The 25,391-nt window shown below is 38.6% G+C and overlaps 1 protein-coding gene across 8 annotated transcripts in view; it reads left to right on the top strand.

The window, feature by feature from the left end:
* The window catches only part of ANO4 (anoctamin 4), a 198,168-nt gene that overhangs the window by 123,842 nt on the left and 48,935 nt on the right, over window positions 1-25,391 (top strand). For 7 of the 8 annotated variants that reach the window (XM_014964207.1, XM_014964206.1, XM_014964204.1 and 4 more), the window contains 7 exons: window positions 1,374-1,474; window positions 1,731-1,832; window positions 4,627-4,671; window positions 9,062-9,193; window positions 19,251-19,357; window positions 21,344-21,399; window positions 21,931-22,052. In XM_014964207.1, coding sequence (XP_014819693.1) covers window positions 1,374-1,474; window positions 1,731-1,832; window positions 4,627-4,671; window positions 9,062-9,193; window positions 19,251-19,357; window positions 21,344-21,399; window positions 21,931-22,052 — 665 coding nt within the window. The remainder of the gene's footprint in view (window positions 1-1,373; window positions 1,475-1,730; window positions 1,833-4,626; window positions 4,672-9,061; window positions 9,194-19,250; window positions 19,358-21,343; window positions 21,400-21,930; window positions 22,053-25,391) is intronic. The other variant, XM_014964205.1, reaches the window with a different exon arrangement.

Below are 25,391 nucleotides of genomic sequence, written 5' to 3'. Positions count from 1 at the left end.
TATCACTTGTTCCGCTATGTGCTAAATCCATCTTTTCATTCAGCCCAGTAGTACTTTGGGTACAAATATTTTTCTGTGTCCATTTTTGAGGATTATGATATGCTATTTGTTTAAAAAAATATGAACTCTGTAGTGACTGGGTTGGGATATTATTATTTTTTTCTGTGCTAAAGAACTACTGTAAAGAGTTACTGTAAGGCCATGCACATGCTACAGCAGTTTCAATAATTTCAGTATGTGTCAGGACAGCAGAGGGAAGAATCAAATAGGCATCAGAAGTTTAAATATCAGCCTCCCACCCATGTTTATCTGTAGCTTCCAGGTAAACAATACTAGATTTAAGAACTTCCAGTAAGTCGTGCTAACCAAGAATTAATGTGAGAAACGCTGAATGTAGTACAATGTCTAAAAAACTAGGAAATCATCCCGAAAGCGAATTAACAATTTTCTTGCTCGGTTTTCTCAGTCATCATGCTTTCTTTTTCTCACACCCTGTACACCTTTGCCCATTTCCTGGGTATTCCTCGAACTCAGGCTGTAGTAGCTGTCCCTGTTAATGTGATCATTCCTTTGTTTAAAGCTGTATTGTATGCAATTTTATGAGAATTTCATTGATTTTCATTAGAATTTGAACAATTATATTCCAGTATTAACATGCGACTGTCTGCGTTCTCAGGTTAGTTTCAGCCAGCCCCGCTGTAGCTTCCTTGTAAAGCCCTATTTCTCCTCCTGAGTGCAAACAGACTTAAATGTCTCCCCCTCTCCTCTTTACTGCGTATTATATGTTCTTCATCAGCCAGCCTTCTGTTAGGTAACAGCCATTCTGGTGTGCATACCCTGCATAAAGCCCTCTTCACGCTACAACCCATAGAAATGAAGATGGTAGGATTGTGAAGAGATCTTGGTGGCATAGTCAGGGCCCTCAACCTCCCTGGGCAAGACTTTTCTTTGCTGGTAGATTTGCCTCCAGACATCTGCACTTCTGTGTGAGCACAGAAAACCAAGTCAATCGACAGAAACAGATCCTGGCTTGCCATGTTGCTTTTTACCTGAAGTTAGTTCAGGAACAAGCTTCCAGACCCAGATTTACCCACCAATCCTATTCCCACCCCATATTTGGGTAACCCACAGCTGCACGTTAGCCTCCCCTCCATGTCCTCTTTTCCATGTGAAGGAAATGCACATGTGGGCCAGAAGGGAGTCACAGCATGGCTTTCAGGAAACCAGAAGGAAAATGAGTTGACAAAATACTGGTAGAAGTACTTGTGCTTGAGGAAGAATCAGAAAGTGGAAGGGGTGACAACTGACTACAGTTTCTTTCTTTTTTACTTGAAAAAGTAAGCCCTGGTGGCCGTTTTGTTTTTCTTTTGCAGTCATCTCTAACAAACAGTGATATCATCTTTGTGAAGTTGCATGCCCCTTGGGAGGTCCTGGGCAAATATGCTGAACTAATGAATGTAAGAATGCCTTTCAGGTAGGTCTAGTTGTATTTTGTCTCAACCTCCGAAATCACACTATACTGTAAAGTTAATACAATAATAACACCAAAATGCACATGGAAAAGCTCTTCTATAAGATATCACACACCTTTAGAAAATATAAATGGAGTACCTTAGATACTTTATTCATTGCTGTTTCTTGTTAATGCCTGCAATTTCAGTACAATACTGGTTTGAAATTAAGGCGAGCTGTAGCAGTGCAGCTGTTTTCATGGGGTGTTCTATCCTTAGGCCCTTTAACCCCTTCAATGCTGGAGCCCCCTGCATACTTGTGCGCTGCTGTTTTTTAAATGGACATTTCATTGAAATCAATGGGAGGTCAAGAAGATCCAGGTACGTAAGGCAGCACAGAAGGTGCATGTCTGTTGGACGTATCTGGTATGTTTAGCACCTGTAAATTGCTTGTATAGTGTGTAATTATGGAAATACAGATTATAAATAAGTATCACATCTAATAGGAGAACAATTCAGACTATTAATGCATTTTTTCTGTGGAGAAAATAAAGAACATATTAAATGCTACTGATAACCAAATTCATTCCACACTGTCATTCAGATTAATTTTATAATTTATTTAATATTATTTGCATGTTGGGCTATGAAATTTTCTATGTAAAATATTGATTTTACTCTGCTGGTTATCAGAACTGTTAAAATAGCATAAAGACTTCCTCTGGAACTGACCAAAACCCATGAACTGAGAGGTCTTGATTCTTCTTTCAATTAGCAGGGTTTATAGATGCATAACTCCATTGATTTTAATGGAATTACTCCTGAGCAAGAAAAGGATCAGACCCAGAATATGCAACTAGTGAGTTGGTGTCCTTTGTAGGATTTCTTCTGTTTTCTTCTTACTTAAGGGTGAAAAATGCCTCTGGTATGAGACAAGCTGTAACAGTATAGAACTTACTAGGAAAAATGGATATGAATTAAGGACAAAATTGCAGGCTTATTCTGTATGTATTTTGGTTTTCATTTTTCACAGCGAATCTTCAACTGTTCCTTCTTGTGCTTTTAGTGCTAAAGAGAAAAATATAAAAGTTATCACAAATTATTACAAGATATCCATATATTATTTTAAAAAGTATTCTAGCTATACAAACAATGGGCTGGCCCAAAATTGCACCTCCTTTGACTTCGATCACATTCCTTGAGATGAACCTGCCCCATTAGGAGCATAAGGACCTCAGATTTTAGTCACTGTGAGCAGCCTTGTTCTCTCCTGATCTGAAGTTCCATTTTTTAAATAAGTCTCTCAGCAGATATCAAAGTAGATGCCATACAGATTATACAGAAAACATTGGAAATAGTAAAGGTTTCTTGACCTTATTCGGTACCACGGCTTCATTCTTTCCACATCCACAGAGAGAGAATTATTGCAGTTTTGTTAAGAGGAAATCATGGTGATTTACTAACGTCTGGTAGGCAGACTCTTAAATTTTTTATTAGGAGCAACAGTACTGTTTACCATTTAAAATGAATGACCAGCATTTTACAAAATGCCCACTAGTCTAGACTGCCTGTTTTTAGGTGCTCTTGTCTAACCCCTTGCTTCACGGGCTGTTGATTACTTAGAGCTCCCGATGTTTTAGGTTGCAGTTGTCCAAGGTCCACACATCAGTGAATAAAATCCTTGCTATTTCAAACCAGGGGTGCCAAAAACAGTGAATACCTCTGAATATTTGAAGCAAAATCAGTAAGTGGATGGCAACTTCAGAAACACTTAGGTTTGACCTTTCTCTGGTAGTGCTAAGTAGAGCAAGGTAAATAACACTGTCTTGAGGAGTTGCCCAAAATGGGCTGGCCAACATGAAACTGTTTTAAAAATTTCACTTTTTTGAAATTTTGAAAATTTCACCAGCACAATATGGACACTGACAACAAAAATAATGTCAAAATATTATGTATTATTTAAATTCTAAGTTCTAAAAGTTAACCTGGAATACTAACCAGTTTTTTTCTATAGTTTATAAAGAATCGGTGCTGTCTTATTTTAGAAAGTTCTCAACTGTGCTTGCTTTCAAGGCACTAACGCCATCCCTACAGTATATATACTATACACAAATATTCAGAATATGTGTGGTGTGAGCCTTTCATTTTCCATAAGTGGTAGAGGTCAGCGTTACACGATGGAACCTCTCAGAATACAGAGAAATCACCTTGATTGAGCAATGACCTTCAGTGGACCTTTGTAGTCAGCCTCTGGAGGAAGAAGCCAGAGTTCAGGCAGGCACCCAAATCTTCCAGTAAGGAGTATCAGTCCCAAACCCACACCTAAAAACCCTCAGATTTTCTTAATTCTCATGAAGATGTGATCTCTCTGCTGAAGGTGATGGGTCAAACCCTGACAGCTGTGGTGTTATAGGCAGATATGAGCAGAACAAGAGCTGCCAGCAGCAGAGTGAGACAGGAGGTGGACTCCCTGTTCTGGGTCTACACAGGATGGTCAGGGCTGGTCAGGGCCAAGAGTGTGGTCAGCATGTGTCTGCTTGCACACCCTTGTCTGCTCACTTGTTCCCCACGTACCCTCCCACGCAGCTTATTGCACTAACAGGAATCAGCTGTGCCTGTGTGAGGGGCAGAGGGAGTGACTACATACCCGGGAAGGGGGGAGAGCCCAAGCTTGTGTAGCCTATATTCTTTTTCAAAGGATTTTACCCCAACAGCAAGCACTGGTCCCGGTTGGTACTGCATGTGTTGTGTCATATTGCAGCACCACCACTGTCCTGGCTTTTCTAAGTGGCTCCTTCTTGTGTTTCACCAAATGCAGCTTTAATCGTTCACTGGTGGATGTGAGACAATTTATACATATTTATATCAGCCCTGTAGAATTCCTGCAACGGTTTATGGACTTCTTTGAAATAGAAACATCTTTGGGTCCCTACCTTTCATATATGACAAATAGCAAAACAGAAGAAGACAATGGGAAAATTATGACCTTCTTGCAATTCAAATGCCACCAGAGTCTGTGTGGCTTCCTGTGACAGTTCTGTTAATCTCTCTTTTAGTCTCTTCCTCCACCTCTTACAGGCTTCTGTCTTCAATCTCCTTTCCTTCCTTGCTAGTTCATACTGTAACTGACGATGGGTTTTCTTCTCGACTGGCTTCATTTTTGCTGTTCTTCCAGGAGAAAAATCTATTACCTGCACCGCCGATACAAGTTCATGAATAGGTGAGTAGAATTCACATGCCAGTCCAGTTTATGTTCGTTTGGACTCAATAACAAAAATAATGGTTAAGGTCAAGTTGGAAGGAAAAGTTTATTAGCTTTTTTTGTAGGAAGGGTGGAGGGAGTGATGGCACACGAGGACATCTGCAAAAACAAATACAAAAGTTGCATTTTTAAGGCATCTGCAATGTGAAAGAGGCAATTCATTTTCTCAGTGTTGCCTTTTTTAGGAATAAGAAAATGTTTTTCAATTGATGAAATCTTTTAAAGAAGAGTAAGTGTGTTAGTGCAAACACTATATGTCTATCTTTTCATGTAGCTCATTAGTGAGTTTCTTGGGGTTAAAATACCACTGTTACAGGGTTTTTTTTATTTCCATGCACCTTGCTTACTTGTAATAGCAATGGCATTATTTATTTATTGCTTCCTCTGTTGGGATGCTTAGCGCTTTGTTGGTAGATAGGAAGGCAATGAACCAAGTTCATCTCTGGTGTAATGTTACTGAGCTTGAGATATGAGTATTTTTCAAGAATCTTTGAAGTGCTTTCACTCAATTATTAAATAAGGTTATGTTTGATGCTGGCTTTGTGTCTGACAATGCAACGGAAAATTTCCAATGCTGCAATGTGCATTTGCTTTTTGACACCTTGGACAATTAAATTAAAATGTCTCCAAAAAGCCTAAAAAATATACAGACTTGGAAAAGACCAGATCATTTAATGCCACAGTGCTGTTGATGCAGTTTTCAAAAGGATCTAGCATTTGATGTACTGTGTCACTCTGACGTCAGTTCCTTGAACCTCTGAGAGACAATAATTAAATTTGAAAAATCTGCATTTTGGATTAAACAGCTGTATCACTTTTCAGATAGCGTCAGTAGATGAATATCTATGGGAAAATAAATCACATATTATGACTCTGCTGTATGAACGTATTAAAAAGCATTTTGTATATTAAATTCCATCACAGTATGCTGGTGACTGGAGAATACCAGCATTGATCTTTCTCTGTTATAGCATTTGCTTCTTTATATTAGTAACACCAAATGAACTCTTTGTGGAGTTAAGGCATTTTACCAAGTCAGCACAGACTTATAAATGCACACAATTCTTCTAGAGCTTGTGGGTGCTCCCCATTTTCTCTCTCCACCTTACAATAAATGCTATAGTGGCTGTTAACTTTGGAATTTGTCTTGATTTTAATTAAGATATGACTGCTTTGACTAAAGCAATAGATAAGAAGGAGTAGGTGAAGATTCTAATATTTATATGTGGTGTGTGAAATTTTGCTTTACATTCATTTTCTTATGAGTCAGGATGCGATTTGAAGTCAGTATGGAAAGAGGTATGATCTTTTTCTGGTATTTTAGTTCTTGAGTGATGAGAACACTTGGCTAAATTCAATTTTTATGTTCAGATCTATAAATAGCTACTTGAGGCGGAAAAACTATAACTGAATAGTCCCAGCGGGAAAAAAGAAAACATATTCAGCTTTATTTTCATTTATGTGAGACTCAGATATACAGCTTCAATAAAAGTATCTATTTCCTCTACCCCTAGTTCAGTGAAGATTAGAAATAACTGAAGCCTTGGTCCGTTTTTTGAGATAAGCCAAATTTTATATTGACATTTGGGCAAAATTTATTTAATTAAAAGGCAAAGCCCAGAGTGCGTCACTTACAAATTGTCAACCTGACTTGACTTTTCTCTCTGAAAAATTCTAATGATATCAAGATTTCAAATAACAAAACTCCCTTAATACGTTTTAGAGAAAGGAGGGGTATCAGGTACCTACACAGTACCTGTGTTGTGGTTAAAAAGTACACTAAGAGAATATCTAGGACTACAATATGCGTAAAGCTCTATCCAGAAATAAAAATCAGTCTTGATTCAAAACATCTTTTTTTCTTTTTATTTTCCTACCTTCTTCTTTGCTTTGAAAAAATGATTCTATCCCTACGTCTCTGCCTAGTGATAGAACAGTTTATTTGAAATTAGTTGAGAAACCCTGAAGTTAAGCGCAGTAAGTATATTCAGAAAGAGGGTACTGAGTAAAGACTAGGCTTGTATAGCAGGGGCAGGACTGAAGTGGAAGAGACACTGTGTGAATTAAGAGAGTGATTTTTTTGCCTTATAAAGGTAACAAGTGTTTTTTAACACTTGGAATTTAAGAAGGATATTATTATCAGATCTTCCACTCTTCTTTCATTGTGGCTAACTCTACTACAGTGCCTCATCTCTCCATGCACTCTGTTGTTCTTGTGTAGGTTGCTCTGCTTTCCAAATGCTGTTCCCCTATTCAGCTGAGTATATAAACTTTCCCCTTCTAAGGGAAAGGCATGGATTAGGTTTGACAAAATGATAAAACACAGTGTGCCTGTGTTTGTTAGCACAAAGGCCACTCTTTCAGCTATTTTTTTGAGAGATGCTCCAGTAGAGTACAAAGCCTACTCTGCTGGCTGATGGCACTGTTGGAGTGAGCTGGAGGTAATTTTAAGAATCTGGTCGTTTTTCCTTTCCAAGGAGAGAACTAGTTGTTTTTTTCCCTAGGTTGGCTTTGCTGTAGTGTGTGTTCTGGGCCTTGCAGAAAAGCTTTGCAACCTTCTCAGACATGTTTGCCAGTAGGCTCATTGAGCATGCCAAGTAATTTGAGTCTCAGGAATGGCAAACCAGTCAAATTCTGGGTAGATTCAGTGAGAAGCCAACATGAATAATGCATTGCTCTTAAGTGGGGACAGCACTCCGTGCCTGCATGCCTGGTGTGATAAACTTGCAGCACGCGTATCTCAAATGTGCACATTGACTTGCAGGATGAATGGGAAAGGATTGCAGATTAGCAAGAGTGTTAATAGCTTAGAGAATTCAAACGATTTATTTAGCAAATAAGCATGGAATGGGACATTTAGAAAATCCTTCTGCCTGATTCATCTTTTTTCCATACTTAGTCAGTAAGCCTGCCGAATATACAGTAAAGCAGAGCTTGTGGCCTTTAGAGAGGAAAAACTGGAGGCCAAGAGACAGGGAATTCCCCTTTAGAGAACTTACTTTTCCCTTGTCATTCCTATCAGTGTCTGCACAGACTAGCTCAAAGCTCTCAGGCTGGATGCTGCAACTGGAGAATTACTGTTGGTCGGACCCTTTACAGCCCTGGATCTGACATCTCGCCTGGACTTGAGCACAGGCATTTGCAAACTACCTCCTCCTGTGCTCTGAACTTCTACACCAGTGCAAACACTGCCCATGAAGAGTTTATGATTAATTTAGTATAAGTCTTATGTGATGTTTGCACACACATTGCAGTTCTTCCAGTCTTGATAGTAAATAACCGTCCACACCCTCCCTCCTCACCACCTCAACATTTGCTGGTCATAGAGTTATTGTGCTGACTTCTTTCAAAAGAAAAGAAACAGCTACATTTCCAGTCCTTGAACTTCATCAGATGTCAACTTAAACTTCAAAGGATGTCAATTTGTGCCCTTTAGATTCATCCAGTGACTGAAGTATGTGCGTAGTCCACAATTTGCCATCTATGATTTTTGCAGGCAGGGATCACTGATTAGGACTTGAAGGTGTTAGGAACTTCTGAGAGAGTCGGGCTCATTGTGCCAGACATAACTCATCTTTCTGAGGTGTTTTTCATGATAACTTTTTAGTTTGGATTTGAATTTGGTTTAGATTGTCTTCTCCAATCAGCTCTGATTCTTCTCTTTCCCTTCATTTCAGCGTGCATCTTTGCATGAGTGCACTTGCAATTAAATCTGTCCTTTCTCCACCTTGATCTTAGTTTGCTTTCACCTTCTAAGTGCAAGAATCTGTGTAGCAGTCGCCTATTAAGCTATACACTGAATATTCTGGTTTCGTGGAGGTTGTAGTACTGCAAGACACTACAATTGAACCAAATGAACACAGTAGCCTATTTTTTATAGTATCAATTGCAGGGTAAGAATTCATACTGAGAGCAGTAAAGGGATGCAACTTGTTGGGGTTCAGCTGCCAAAGCTCTCTGTCACAGTATCTGCTCTTCTAATGTGTATATGTCCAAAGTCTAATGTGTTAATTAAGCCTGAAATTTAAACTGTCTGAAAAGCTGAGAAATAAAGGTTTAGAGAGTTGCCAAGATCTTACTGGGCTTAATAAGATTTATAGCAGCATGTACTATCAGCATTGCTTTTCTGTTGAGACAAAATAAGATGCTCCTTTGCTGAAAGCTGGTTATTAATAATCAAGTTCAGCATATATAATTTGGTCTGCCTCAAAAAAGTCAAAAGATATTGCTTCTTTTCCAGTTGTAAATATTAAGTGGCCTAGGTTGCCAGCATGTGTTCTTTGTAAGTGCTATGTAATGTAATGAAAAAAGCATTATCTCAAATGCTCACACTTTTCATGTGCTGCAGGATCGAGAAACAAATAAGCAGGTTTCGAGGATGGTTACCTAGAAAGCCAATGAAACTGGACAAGGAGACACTGCCAGATCTGGAGGAGAATGACTGCTATACTGCTCCATTCAGCCAACAAAGGATCCATCAGTGAGTACTTTATTGTATCTTGATCACAAGATGAAAACTTTTCCTTCTGGATTCACCTTTGAAAAAATCAATTTCTCAGTTCATGCCTTAAAGACTAGTGCCTTCAAATTAGTTCTTTGTCACCCAAAGGGAGAGAGAGAGTCCTGAGAGAGCATAAAGTCCATCTGCATTTCTAATAATTAAAGATCTAGCTCAAGGTAAAAGAAATCAATGGAAAAATTCCTCTTAATTCACTGGAAATTCAATTCGCACCTAAAGTAGTCAAATGGCTAATTCTGTCTTGGATCAGATCTGCAGTTGTTCTTTGTCTTTTAAAAGCGTGATTAAACCTTCTTTTTCGGCACTTGTATGTCTTTAGCATAATCAAAATTAGTCCTTCCAATGGTTGAAATAAACTTACACTACGTTTCATTCCTTTTACTACAGTAGAACAAACAGAACTCAGATAGAAAGCAGAGAATGTAATTTTTTTGCAGTTCTCTATCTTCTATGGAAGCACAATTCCTTGCAAAATGCCAGTGTTAAGACCTATCAGTGGTGCTTGTCCAAGCATACCAATAGCATAGCAGTGTTGCACTAATGTCACTAGAGAAATCATTTGACTACTGAAAGCCTTTACTCACCTGCAAAACGCAAAATGGAAAAAGCCCCACATAACTTTCAGGTCCCATGTTGAACTGCAGGGCTTTCAAATTTCAGAGAAAGAGGGTATCTTATGGGTAGTTACAGCGATACTGGTAGTTTGTGATACTGGAAACAACCATTGACTACCTAAGAACAAAATCGTAGACTAGGCAGCACTGGCGGGGATATTGGCAGGAGATTCATGTGACACAGAATGAATTACAGACAGCTCAAAGTATGAAATATGTGGTTTTATTCAGGGAGAAGCCAAGTGGAGGTAATGCTCTTAAATGCCACACTTTGAATGAACAATTTTTCGGGAATTGGTTGTATCAGCTGCAATAGGAATGAATAAAATAGACCTCCTCTGCCATAAATAATGTCTTTCCAAATACAGCAGAAAAAAAAAAAAGCAGGTGCAAATCTCCAGGGAAATTTCAGGAGAAGTCTGCTCCTGGCACCAGTCAGGGTTATCTCCACTAAATGTGCCCTGAGCAGACATCAGGTTCAGACTACAGAGTCTTCCACTACTTGAGCAAAAAGATGAGTCAGTTATTGTGCCCTGCAACAGGAAGAGTAGGTGCAAATTAGTTCAAGAATAGACCAATGATAATAAAAAAATTAAGAAACTGGGATGTCTGGCTTGATATTTTTATTAATAACAACATTAACTATAGACTTCACTTAAAATTACAGCACATAAGAAGGGGTTTTTGTGGCTGGAAGGAGAATTGGCATATATGAAGCAGAATATTTTATTCATTCTTCTGCCTTGCTCATGTTGGTGTTGGTAAACTGGCCGAGAGGGGTTTATTAAATACTGTGTCAGTTTCATTAACATTCCTGCTGTTGTCTGGCACTTCTTTTACATCATTGCAGACTTTGAAGCTCTACTCCCCAGCAGGCCTGACATTTTCTGGTTTGCTTTCTGTGTAGTCTTCCTTTCCTTTTGTGTTGGGACTGATAAAATGCTGGCTGAGCTGCCCTCCTTCTCCCAGAAGGTGTTGGCTCTGACAGGATTCTTGTGTTCCCGTTGTGCTCCAGCCTGTTGGCTGTGACTGCCTTACTCTCCTTCTCTAGAATTTTGAAATATAATGACTTGTTCAGTATTCATCTAGTGAGTTGCATGCAGGCGTTTTAATTGTTTCAAGAATTTCAGGGTATGTTGGTAAGCAGAGCGTTTCAGGAACATGTTTACTATGTGCTTTTAATCTTTGATTGTGGAGTGTGGGTATCAAATAACTGGAATTGTAGAGCTAAAAAGAATTATTTTGTTAGTATCAGGTAACAGTCAAGAAGCCTATTATGTTTGGGTTCACTTACTTTGTACAAATTGCTGCTTACTTTGTACAAATTGCTGCTTATTCCAAGATGTACTTAAGCATTCTGTTGAAAGACCTGTTTATAACTAGCCAATAGTGTTTATAATAGCCAATAGTGAAGATGCCCACCTATCCCCATACATGGGGAAATTATGAGTATGCAAAGAAGGCATTAAGTACCTCAGCCTTCAGTCCTTGCACAGTGTTAAGGTGGTAGCTGAAAAATGTCACTAGTGTCTGCTTTTCCTTTTTATCAGCTCTTACGTACAAATTTTGAGTTTCAAGTTTATAGTAATAGAGATAAAATTTCCTTGTAAATCTGGAATTTTAAGTGAGAAGGAGAGATTAAGTGGGAAGTACATTAAACCCTTCTTTAAGAAACAGCCATGGGAGCCTAAAACATATAATCAGTCTTTCAGTTACACTAGCGAGGATTTTTCTGGCTATTTTTCAAGTATTGCTGGAGAGCAATATATGTACTTTTGCCAGTTGAACATATCTAGGATATCTGTGTTGTCATAAATCAATGTTTATCCAAGATATGTTTAACAACTGCTTAATGACCATGTAATAAATCATTCACAAATAAAACCACCTTGGAAGTATAAATCTCAATATACTGAATTTTCAGATAAGATCTCCATGTCCTCACATTAGGTTTTGCCACATACCATAGCTGGAGGTTGCAGAATCCATCTTTCTTTCCTGGTGCTTTTATTTTTTATGTGCTTTTATTTTTCTAAAATATTGTTTCTTAAATATTCATATGAGCTTGTCCATGTTTGATGTTTGTCTGAATATTGCAATCTGGGTCTTGAGTTCCTTATTTCTTCCTTTCTTCATAGCCTCAGGTGTTTTTCACCTCAGCAAATAATAGGCAGGTCATCTTTTTTGATCTAGCCACAGTTTTCATGTCTAGGTCTCCAGTCGGATACAGATGACATCTGGAACGTGGTATGAATACAGTCTTCATTTGTGATAACCGTTTTTAAAGGCATGGAAAGACATGACTGACAACACTTACAATGCAGAGTCTGGGGTGGAAAATAGTTAAGATCAAAACCAGCAAGGCCTGATCAGGCCTTTTTCTATAGGAATTAATATTTTTGAAATACTGATGTACAGTGATCGTACACAATTTTAGTAGATTGCATTGGGGTTCTTTTTCTTTCTTGCATTTTTCTTTTCCATTCAGAATGAAAAGACCAGATGTGGAGAAAGGCTAGCTTTCAGAATAAAAGTAAATTTGTTCTAAGAGACACAGCTAACCATTTGCTCTCACTCCAAAACAGGCAAAGGAGAAGACTGCAAGAATTGCATTTTGAAATGTGCCTATAACTTTTGCAGCTTAGCTTCAGGTTTTCTTTCAAAGGGACTATGGCATACCTTATAGGGTATATCACAAAATTTTCAGTACAAGAAAAGACCAAAATTCATCTTATCTCCTAAGTAATAGGAAATCTCTTTTTGGAGGAAAAAAGTTTTGTCTGGCTGAGGCAAGCACTTTGTTGGAATCATGTGGAATACGGAATGGTAATTTTGAAGAGAGACGTCTGAGTAGTATCTCTCTTCTGCAGCCACAGCTTGGAAAGGGCTTTATTTATGGAAAAACATTTCTTCTGCAAATTATCAGTTACAAGAATGCACAGTTCACAATATGTGAAAAGTGTTTTCCATCAGACATGATGATGATTAGTTATTTTTCTACTATATCTTAGTTATTTTACATAGTAAACTGCTTGTCAGCTGGGAATAGTAACAGTAGTAATTAGATTCAATTTCTTAGATAGCTGTATACTAGCTAGGAAAATGCTTTTAATTGCTGTTTAGAGATTTCAAACTTTATATAAGGAGCTATTTTCCCCTTTCTTTTTTCTTCCAAAGGCGATAAACTCTGGTTAAATATTAATCTAATATATAATTGAATAAACCACTTAAATATTTATTTCTTCTCTGAAAATGAGATTAAAAATTTACATAATTAGGAGGACTAGGACAGTATCTGGATTAATTAAACAAAAATGGCCCTGTATACTGGAGGTTAATGGAGTTATTCTCATTTGTACTTTGTCCCCTTGTGGTACGTGAGTATCTCGTCCTGTATCTTGGTCAGATTTCCAGGATATGTGTCTCTCAGGGTGGAGTTACGTTTTAAGCCTTCTCTGGTGCTCAGATTGTCTCTAATAAATCCCATCCCTGGCAAGATGATCTGCCCCTATATCCCCTTCAGCTCAAGATCATGGATGGGTCAGGGAGCTGCTGTCACTGGAGACAAGGCACAGGGCTGCATGGACACTTACTTGTTTAGAACCAGGATGGTCATTCTTGTATTTAAATAAGTCTACAGTATAATAACTATACATTTGTAAATGGCTTTTTATAAGCAGGGAATCAGAGTTCTGTAAGATTCCTGCTCTTAAACAAATCTTAGTGCAACACAACTTGGAAACATCCGGTCATGGGGGTTTTTTTTGTCTCTGATTTTGGAAGTTTTAATTGCCTGGCACACTGAATTAAAGAGGGCATCACTGAAAAATACATAAAGCTCATTCTGTCTCAGATGAATGTTCCTGAGTGAACCAATGAAAATTAAGAAGTTACTTGAGTGGCAGGGTGATTTGGGGGGAAGGTGGAGGAGAGATTCAGCACTTCACAACTCTCTATTTTACTTCAGCAGTTTTGAGGCTGTGATGTGCCAAATTTCACTGAATTTCACTGAATTTCTAGAGTTGGAAGGGACCATAGAGATCATCTAGTCCAACTCCCCTGCTGAAGCAGGATTGCCTAGAGCTAGAGCATGTTACTCAGGACTACATCCAGGCGGGTTTTGAAAATCTCCAAAGAAGGGGACTCCACAACCTCCCTGGGCAGCCTGTTCCAGGGTTCCGTCACCCTCACCGTGAAGAAGTTTCTCCTCATATTTGAGTGGAACCTCTTATGTTCCAACTTGTGCCCGTTGCCCCTCGTCCTCTCAGTGGGAACCACTGAAAAGAGTCTGGCTCCCTCCTCCTTCAACCCTCCCTTGAGATACTTGTAGGCGTTGATAAGGTCTCCCCTCAGCCTTCTCTTCTCCAGACTAAAGAGTCCCAGCTCTCTCAGTCTCTCCTCATAAGGGAGATGCTCCAATCCTTGAATCATCTGAAACAGACAAAGCTACTAACACATTCTTCATCCCAAAGTAATCCTGTTTTAGACATATGATGGAAAAATCCCTCATAACCATTAATAAACATTTTCTTTTAGACAAACAAAAAAGTCAGCTGCAGCCTCAGAAGTCAGACAAATGAAAATAAATAGGAAGTGATTATAATATACCCTACAGGGATGTTTGGTAATATTCTCACTGGAATTCTGCAGGCTCATCCTGTTGCTGCCACTACAGCTGATGATTTTCTTTCTCTGGTGTTAAATGAGGTAAAAACCTGCTATTGCCTCAGCCAACAAGAGCTAGCTACCACCAGTAGTTTACTTGGGAATGCAGAAGGTTGGGCAATTTTCCTGCACTAAAGAATACTTCTCACATAGCGATTACTACTTCAGACAACATCTGTGCATGTAGTTTGTACTGCTTCCAGCAACAGACATTTGCTTGAAACACACCTTTTCGAATGGTGAGTGTCAGACATCGAATGTTTCAGTGTCTGGGGATCCTGTGGAGCACAGATGCACATTGATAGGTGCATGCACACATCCTCACTCTGTAGCTTTGTAACCAGGCTGTGGGTGTTCAGCTTTCAGCTTGTATATCTTAAGAGTACAGCAGAAAATAGCTTTTTCCTGGCTTTTGCTTCTCCAAAATAAATTGAAAAGAAAACCCTTTTCTTTTTTTTTTTTTTTTTTCAAATAGGTGTTAGGTAAAGGTTCAAGAGCTAAGTTTACTGCTAAAGGGTTTGTACAACCTCCAAAAATTACCAAAGACAATGTATGAACAGAAATTCATTGTTAGTTTTTTCATGGTTGAATTTGCATTAATTGAAGGGCCTTCTTTAGATGACAGTTAGTTTTGCTGTGCTTTGTTATCCATGAAAAGATAGTTTGAAGTCTCCAGTTCAGAGTCTAATTAAGAAAGCTACAAATATAATTTCAAAGCAATTAACCTTCACTGACTCTTCGTGTCGCTTACAGTATGAATGTATATTTCCACAATGACATTTTTAAAAGGGACTTTAATTAAGGATCAACTCTGTAACCTTTCTTGCCAGAAGTGCTCTCATTATCTTCATTGGGATTTTCCTTTTGAGTAAGGACAGCTCACACAAGTAAGACTTACAGGACCAGGCTAATGGTTATAACTGTTGTGGAACAAATCACTGGCTTTATTATCTACCTATACATTAACTTCACAGGTAATAAGATAATAGTGTAGTAATCCTTATTTATTTTTTATCTAACAAATGAGGTGACAAAGTGATCAAAACCTTCAACTGAACTGTCTCCTAAGTAAAGTCTGAACCTTACTGAGCCTGAAAATAAGCTGTATTGCTCTTATGAATATTCAAGCCCTTGTGCGTATTGAAATTCTAACAAGGGCAGCAGAAACAGAACAGCTGAGGAAACTGTTCCATCTGAAAGCAACAGGGGTTAAAAATCTCTCTAGAAAGCCTCTGCCTTGTGCAGTTTATAGCTCGGTAATGTCTGATGTATGTTTATCTACACCTGGGTTGACAATGTGTTCAGCTCTGGCCCTTGCAAACTGAAATGTGAAGGGTGAGTTCCTCCATAGGCCGAGAAAGTCTTTTTCCTCTGAATTTCTTATGAATGTTGTAGATCACAAAATGGCCTTGATGGCTATTCTGTGAATATGGATTTACCACCCACGGTCAGAAAGGAGACAACCTGGAGCACATTAATTTTGGAGGTAGAGAACGGTGGTGGTAGAGAGGGATAAGTGCTGCACTGAACTGCATGATTCTTGCCTGACAAGAGCAACTCCTGTGATTTTGCAGATAAACTGAAACCTTCTCAGCATTGTCCTAATTTATGTCAATCTCTGACTTGGATGTTGTAACAAAATAGTTACAACTACTTGAGATATTCTCAACCTTTTAATGCCTCCCATTCATGTGTGCCTGGTCTTATTTCCTGTGCCAGAGCTCTCTACCCCCTTGGTTATGGTGATACTCCTCTTTCAGGGGCTACTCTATGGACAGCTTCACAGAATTGATCTGAGTGTTTGAGTTAAACAAAAGAAAAAAACTCTGTGATTTTTATATTGAAAAGCAGGCAAGGATTATTCTTAATCTTTACCACATGCAACTCCATCCCAAAACAATGATATTGTTAGGGATAGTTCAGAGCATCCAGAGGACTCCTTTTGACACTCCTTTTTCACCTTCGGAAAACTCTAGCATCTCTGCTGCATCCATGTCTCCATGAGAAATGTGGAAAACACTGAAGGGTATGTCCTTGGACTACTCTAGTCATGGTGAGTTCTCCCTCTCCTCTGCCCCTCCTCCCCTCAGAGGTCTTTTACTGGTGCAAGGATGGGCAGGGCAGAACCTCTGCAGCTCTCATACTCACACATATTTTAGGAGTGCTTCAGTTAGTTCTGGAATAGCAGAATTCTTTGTGGCAGTTGTTGTACTCAGGTGTTGTCATCTGTTTCACAGACACACCCGGTTGTTCCTTCTCAACCACATGAGATCAAAAGCTCTAACAGCACAATTGCTAAGTTTACAAATAAATGCAAATGACTGAAGTATTTGTTTAAATAACTAGTTCTTATTTCTTTTAAAGATTGCATAATGCCTTTTTTCATTCATGACTCACAAAAATAAGTGACTACATGCAGAAAAGCTATTAACCTACATGTCCAAAAATGTTGTTGAAATAGCTACCTGTAGTTGCATTATTACATAGTCATGATTAAAGATGGACAAAATAGCCTTATATCATAAGAACAACAGATTAACATTACTGGTGTTACCTGGATCAATGTTGCTACTTTCACAGATAAGGTGATTCAATTCTCAATTGAATCCTACAAGAACTCATAGCTCAGTCAGAATGAAAATTACTGTGCTGTTTTGATTTCGTGAGTTATCTTCACATTTAACATCCAATACTGTCTGGGAGGTGAGATCTTGAAGAGGAAAGTCAGATGCTAAAAGAAAATGAAACCAAGTGAGAATAACACTAACTGTTCAATCCTGGTTTACTACAGTCTTTTAATTTGTTTCTGTGTTACTGAAATGACCAAATACAGAGCTTCAGCTGGAAATAATGCTGTTCTATCTGCTTCAAAGTTTAGATTGTTTTTTATCTAATTTTCTTAAGCATTAAGACTTATGTGATGTCAGTGTTTCCTTTTTGTCAAAGGCCTTCTAATAGTTATTATTTTACATACTGTTTACACTCAACTAAGTTTGGTACAGGTGTAGTTGTCTCAAAGTTAAGCACAGTCTTCTTTACTTAGTGAGTATCAGCAGCTTGAAATGGAATAGTGGCCCAAAATTGGGCCTAAACAGAAAAGGCAGTGGCCAGTGCACACCAATTGTATATGCTGTTGGGTAGCAGTCCGTTGGTAAATCGTCATGCACATGGTGGTCACACAATATTCATAAATCACATTACTTTCAACAGGTACGGCAGGGCATGTGTAGGACTTTGGGAATAGTAGGGATGTGGGAGGAAGCCAGAAGTACAGTACTGAGTAGACTGTGGACACAGAAATGACCTGTGAGTATCTGGGGTGGAGTGGGAAAGGAGACACGAGACAGTAATCTCTAGAAAACCAGGTTTCATTCATTATGGTGCTCTTGGGGCAGCTTGGCTTTTATACCTTTACTTTGGGACTTTTTTAATTACCTGCTTTTGAAGCTGAACATAAGGAACTTATAGATTGTCTTGCATGGAAAATTTGGCAGAGAATTTTGATAATAAAGAGTGAGCATATGGAGTCATCAAAGTCCAGAAGCTGGTCTCCTTGCCTGTTTTTCCAAATTACTATGAGGGTGCAAAGTCATGTATGATTTACCATGGGTAAAGATTCATTCTGAAAAAGCAGGCTTTCATTTGGGTAAAATTACCTGAGGGGAAAACTGCGCAGTGGATCCCATGTTGTGCAGAAGAGAAGGTGACACATATATATCCATGCCAAGCTCCCTATTGAGATGATCTCTGTTAAAGTCAGATTTGTCCAGTGTACTATCCTACAGGCTAGTCTCTCAGTGACATCTCTATGATTTTACCACTTAAACGTCTAAATGACTTTTACAGTCTATGCTGTATCAGTGACATCTCTATGATTTTACCACTTAAGCGTCTAAATGACTTTTACAGTCTATGCTGAAGCCCTACACACCTCTAGCAACTGTAAGAATTCTTTAGCAGTATTTAATTGACAAGTTGAAACAGTATTTCTAAAAATTGATATTGGTTGCATTTTTCCAGTGATTATGATGATATTCTAAAACATCTTGTTTTCCTTGAGTATGTATATTGGTATTAAGAAATCTATATAAAATATATTATGCCAGCCAATACGATATATTTTTTGGCTTTTTTTTTTTTTTTAATTTCCCGGACTCTCACAAATCTGTCTAAACTATTGAACCTGCATTTATTCATAACTCCGTAAGTATCTCCTGAAAGCTAATTTTCTACTCTATTTTAGCTTCCAGGACTAAATATAGGAGTATGTATTTTCCATCACTAACATAGTATTTGATTTTCAGCAAGAGTGGTTTACCAAGTAGATGTTTCCATCTGACTCTTAATGGTAAAGTATAATAAAGAAGCCTGCAAGAGAAATCAAATGTGAATTTCTACAGCTGCACTTACACATCTTATGCTTTTGCAAATCTTTGTGCAAGTAATTTGTAGTTTTCAGTGAATGATCTAAAATTGATCCTTATCATAATGAATGCTTAAACATCTTTGATCTTTCTCCTGACTTCTCCATGTAATTCTTTGTTAGGGAAAGAATACTGTTACTGACATCATCTCATCCAGTGAATCATCTCACTTAACCTGGTGTTCTTTAGTATTCCTTGCACTTTCTCGCATACTGTAGATTTTTTGTGTGCTATAGAAAGTAATGGAACTCAGTATTTGCTTTAAACCTGTTATTAAATATTCCTGAGACGTCCTTTGTTTGTATTTTTATATAGCTTCATCATACACAACAAAGATACTTTCTTCAATAATGCTACAAGAAGTAGAATTGTACACCATATCTTACAGAGAGTGAAATACGAAGAAGGGAAAAATAAAATTGGTAAGTGCAGAGCAACCCCTTAGCCATGAGGGTGCTAAGTCCCACCAAAAAAAAAAGAGGATAAGTCTGCCTGGGCTTGTAACAGACTTGTTTGCTTCCTTTTTAATCACCTCAGTTCTGAGCTGAGTAGACATCTACTACAGTTTTGCGTTGGGTAGACATCTCACCCACTGCTGTTGTAGGGGCTATGCCTGGAAGACCTGACCTTTTCCCTGCAATATCAGGCTACTTTCACAGGCACATATGTCACCACATGGGATTTATCACCTCTGCAAGGAAAGAGACTGACATAAGCAAGAAATATGTACAGATTAAGGACTCTGGGGAAGCAGATAAACTCATGTGAAAAAGCTTTTACTCCTTCAGAAAAATGTATTTGGAAGGATGGCAAGATGTGTGCTGCTGTACATCTCACCCTGTAGGGCTTCTCCCGGGATACTTGTCCATCCCTAAGGGAAATGGAAGGTTCTGTATCTCTTTAGCTGCTGTAAGTCAAAAGGGAGATCACCAATGACGTCCTCAGTGGAAAGGATGCCATGCATAACTGTAGCATCCCTTTCAAACAGTGGATGGACTGGAACTTTGGAGAGGCACGTCTGCAGATCCAAAAAAAGCAGACAGTGACAGAGGAGAGCTGGAGTACAAACCGGTGGCCCTCTTTGTCTTGTGATACAGAGCACGTACCGTTTGTGTACCGCATAGAGACTGGGGCATCACAGAGAGGCAATCCCCATAAAACTCGGCAGTCTGTTTAATTCCCCTGCTGTTTAAACCCTATCCTTCCTCAAGAGATAGAGAAACATCCCAGAACTTGTTTCTTCCTCTGCTCCTGGAATGACAGTAGTAGCTCTGAGCAATGTCAGCGAGCAGAGGGGAGAGAAGAGAGGGAAGGATTCATGCAGTGCATGCAGCAATTGCATTTAACAAACACGCTTGCAGTCCCTGCCTGCCTCAAGCTCCCTCATATATCTACTTGTGATGTGCCTACCATGAACACAACCTTGCATTGATCACTGGGCAGAGCAAAGCCCAGCTCAGCTGAATGGGTTTTGCTTTTCTGCCAGGGACTTTGGAAGAAAGCATATTCTGCCAAGCAGATACTAATGCAATCACTGAAGGTGCTGTCTATGTTGGATGAATACTTTTCAGTGCTGTGTTCTTGCCGCTGTCATTCTCCTGTGAATTGCGAAAGGAATCAGCATTCTTGGTCAATGGGATTCAAATGCCTAAAGGTTGTTAGTGCCAGTGTTTAGTTTTGCATTGCTTGATATTTGTTCAGTCCTATTTTGGTGACTTTCTGAGTGAGAAGTGCCGACATCTCAGCAATCATTCATTATTTCTCTCGAGGTTCTCATTAAAGAGAGACAAGGCCTGACTGAGACGGGTGTATGATCACTTTTTTGTGCCAGATAGCAATCCTTTTTGCTCAGGTTCAAGTATATTTTCTGGTCTTGTACTACTGAAGCCTGTCTTGTTCCTATTCTGTCTGTTAGTCCAGCAGCTTTTGTAAGACATAAACTGACCATATTTTACAATGTTGTTATCATACAGAAATTAAGATTTTCAGTTCGTTTACTGTCCTACAGTTCAAAAATGTAAAGATCTTCCCTGAAGTTTTCAGATCCCGAGAAGTATGGCCTTTCATCTAAATAGCTTCCTTAGACCATAATTTATGGGGTCAAACTTCAATCCTAGTGTGAGGTCCCTGATTTCACTGAAGTTACGCTAAAGATGGATTTGGAAAATGGATTTCTAAATGTCCAGCATAATAAATGATAGATTATAATTAATATTTTACCAAGTCTTTGCTTATATTATGTCTTAGTTCATCAAAATCTATAAAAGATGAATTTTTCTACATTTCTCTTTTACTGTCAATGGGCTTCAAACTTCATTTAGCCAGCTTGTTATAAGAATGTGTTTTGCTTTTTACTTAGCAGTTTTGTTGGTCCTATTGGTAAATAATTGGGTACTTTTGATTCTTAGGTCTGAATCGATTGCTCAGTAATGGCTCCTATGAAGCTGCATTTCCTCTTCATGAGGTATTTTTCTCAGTCTTTTTTTTTTCTTTTTGAACTGACATTTACCACAAATTGATTTCCTAATTGTGTAATCTTTTATTCTCAATCTTATTAATGTTATTATTCTCTTTTGCTTTCTGCATCTGCCTCTAACATCCCTCCCATTTAGTAATGCTTCTTTCTTGGAAAAAAAATGCTTTTTTTTCTTGAAAAAAGAGGTGATAAAGAGAGTTGCTCTGCATCTGTTCGTAAAAAGTATTTGAGTTTGATAAATCAGTATATTTTCAGAGGGGAAAAGTATCATGCTGTAGTTTTTGAGATTCTCCAATGCATAGCCTTTGACTTCAACACCACTTACCATAAATTTTTGGGAGCAATAATCTCAAGTCTTACTGAAGTCAGAGGAAATTGTCCTTTTAATGTCATATTTAGTTTTTGGTGGACAAATATGGAGCTTGCATAAATTGTGTTATCTGTACCACTAGTGAGAGAAATTTCTTAGATATTCTTTTTTGCTATTGTTGTTCAGTAATGTCCAGATTTGTATTTTAGGGAAGCTACAGAAGTAAGAATTCAATAAGAACACATGGGGCAGAAAACCACAGACACCTGCTCTATGAGTGCTGGGCTTCCTGGGGAGTGTGGTATAAATACCAACCACTGGACCTTGTGAGGTAAGACTTTCCTGCATTTAGTGTGTCACATTTCTAGGTGCTTTGAGCATAGGTTATCTTTCTTCTGACAAAACCATGAAAAGCTGAATTAATTCATGTGTTTTTTAAAAACTGATGGTGCCCCTACATTCAAAGAAGTATCTATAGAGGAGCTTGTAGGAGGAGCTGAAAGTGAAGGAAGTTTACTTCTAGAGTTTCCTGACACCATAACTTCTAATGAAAGGTTTGCAGAATATTTAAGAGAGAAAAAAAGGGAGAAATCTGTGGAGGTTGAGTAGACTTTGTTGCATGTCTATCCACTGCAGGAGTTCTTTTTCCTCCTCAGAGCATCGCTTTATTGAAAAACAGGCTCTTATCAACAAGATCTTTTTTTTCAAAAAGCAACCACAGAAGGAGCTCTGGATGAAGTTTAATGATGCTTACAAATGGCATGTAGCAGAGCTCACAGTCGTTGAGTGTTCAGCAGCAGCAGTGGTAAATGGGTAGAAGTCTCTCCTGTACCACCTCCCTTCAACTCAGTGCAGCCACACCACCACAGTCTGGATTTATATGAATCTTGGAAGTAGCCCACAAAGAAGAAACACTGAGAAAGACTGAGACACAACTCCAAATTCTTATAGGCCTTTTAAATATTTTCAAATAGGCTTGCATGTGCTAATGGAGGATTACATATCTTTTATGCATATAAAGAGAGACAGAGCCTTTACTGGTCATATTGGCAGAACTATTATTGGGCACTAATGGGCTTTCTTTACTTGAAGAGAAGAATATGAAATTACAAGGGCCTATTAATAAAGTCGTAAGATATATTGGGATCGCTGAAGATACTGATACATCAGCCATTTGGAAGGGCCATACAGGGCATGTAATTGGTCCAATATGTTAATTTCCCCTTTTATAAGTCCTGTAACTGATAGAAACCTTTGCTTTTATTGATTCTCAAAATTTCTTCTAGATAGAAAGACTTGTAGAGGGCTGCCCGGGAGACAGACAGTGTTACTGATTAAGGCTGTGTAAAATTTATCCATTTCATAAAACAGGGGGTGTTCAATTTCCATGGAGAAAAAGTTCAGAGTGAAATACAATAAAAAATTTTTACCGAGTCATGTAATTTTTAAAATGCTTTAGAAAACAAAGTAATGTATTTGTACCTCTTCATTTAATCCTGAAAGCTTCTTATGTCTTTTTTAATATACTGGCTTGGACAGAAATAGGGAATTTTTCTCAAATTACACTATAGAAATTGCTGATTTACTGAGGAGACCACAGTTATACTGAAGTTTTTTATCTTAAATGTCTCAGTGTACAATAAGATACTAATGTCAGAGTATAAACAGCTTACCTTTACGATGTTTTTTAAACATTTGTCCATGGTGGTCAGGACTACTGTTCTTCATCAACATTTCTTGTTTATGGAAGTTTTGTTGAGCCAATATCTGAGTTTTGGTTTAATTTGGTTTATGAATATGGACAATCAGGCTTTTTAAGCATGAGAATACATGGTAACAGAATGAGCAAGGTTAGACACATGATTGTTCTGGACCTTGGTAGCAGCCTTCTTGAGTAGCCTAGGTTTGCCGTTTAAGATTTTCTAAGGTGCCTTAGCGTTTTATCAGACACTGACATCCACAGATTTTTCCACAGCTGTTTGCAAAGAAAAAAAGCAATCAAAATAGCAGACCCCCTGGCTAAGGTCATGGGTGTCCTGTGATACTTCAGAGTAGCTGTTTACCCAAGGAGGACAGGGGAGCTGCAGCCATAGAGCTCTGCAGGGTTCAAAGCTGCAGCCCTAGCCCAGCCTGCCCTTTGCTGCCTGGAGTGCACCCATGGCTGCCATGAATTCACTGAAGGAGGGGTGGCAGGAAAGGGGAGGGAATGCCTTTTTCTCACTTCACAGATGCTAGATCCCTCTCATTTCCTTAGTTCCTGCCAAATCTTTTCTGTCTGCTGCCACTCTCAGCAGCTCACACATCTAGTGAGCTGGAGATTTTTCCTTGAAGAGCTGACAACACCAGCAAGACCCGTTGTTCATTTCACTCAGAACTTTAAACAGAAGCTTTTTTAGTACCAGTTCTGCAGCAGGAGCAACTTTTAAATTTTTTTGCTGTACCAACAGCCATGTGGGGTGTGCTTGAAAGTAGTGTTGTCTGTACAAAGGGAGTGGATGGATATTAATTCTGTCACAGAAATCTGTCCAGAACTTACTGCTGGTGGCTGACATTCCCCTTTACTATATGCTTTAGAAAGGCTAAGGGGTAAATTAGATTTAGATAATATAATTACCTCATTAACAGATATGATATTTCCGTCTTAAAGCCAAGTTGCCACAATGGTGAGCAAAATTGTTCATAACTTGGTGCTGGGGTTTTTTTCCTTAGCTGTTAAAATGAGGCCTTACATCTCTGGTGCTGTCAATTTGGTGCCTCCCAGATTTCATTTAATCTCATCAGCTGACTGCTATGGAGATACTAGCCACTAGAAATAAATGAGAAAAAGTCACTGGAGGAGAATTGCATCATTCTGCTTTCACTCTGCTTTGAAACACATGGCAGTATGTGAAGACGCAGACTTGGCACAATTGCAAAGGCATTCTTATTAATCAACAGATGTGGTACTATGATTTTAATTACCCTTCTGTTGGAATTTAGTATCCATAGTTACTTTACAAGAATAACTTAAGATCCTTAGAATTGATAGCAGTTGGAAAGAGGCAGGACATAGTATGTTTATGTGCTCTAGGACCATGTAAATCAATGGAAACAGCTGCAGTGATTTCTGGGAGCTTTGGATCACCTCCTTCACACTTCTGTGCATAGGTGCTTTCCTCTAGATTGTGCATAAATTGTTCCTGCTGCTTGTGCATATTATTTACAGGACAAAAAGGGAGGGAGAAAAACTATATTTATAAAGTGATTGTAAAGTTACATAAATGAACCTGAAAGCAAAAGTAATGCCTGGGTAACTTGCATTTTACTCCATGTTTCTACTAAATTACTTGATTGCAAGCTGACAACTCCCTTTCAATCTCCTGTCAAGCCTTCCTCCCCTCTCCATTGCTCCTGACGTAACATGACAGCTATGTGTGTCCAAAACACCTGTTGGAAAGCTCTAGTTCCCTCACAACTTGTTTCTGTGATGCAAAAAGTTCTCTATGGGATTTCATTCTGACTTGAAAAAGGATTAATGAAGATAGATAGGTTCTTGGCTTGAGTCCAAACCTGCTTATATTCTAGCTCCATGGCTCCCTTCTAGGCATCCTGAAAGCAAAAGATGATATAATAAAGGTCACTGATCACAGAGGAATCCAATATCACATTTTATGGGTCTGAATGCTTTTCT

Source organism: Calidris pugnax, unplaced genomic scaffold (genome assembly GCF_001431845.1).
Source record: "Calidris pugnax isolate Ruff unplaced genomic scaffold, ASM143184v1 scaffold44, whole genome shotgun sequence".
Lineage (NCBI taxonomy): Eukaryota > Metazoa > Chordata > Aves > Charadriiformes > Scolopacidae > Calidris > Calidris pugnax.
The sequence above is the reverse complement of the archived record's forward strand: the minus strand, read 5'-3'. Positions and strand labels throughout refer to the sequence as shown.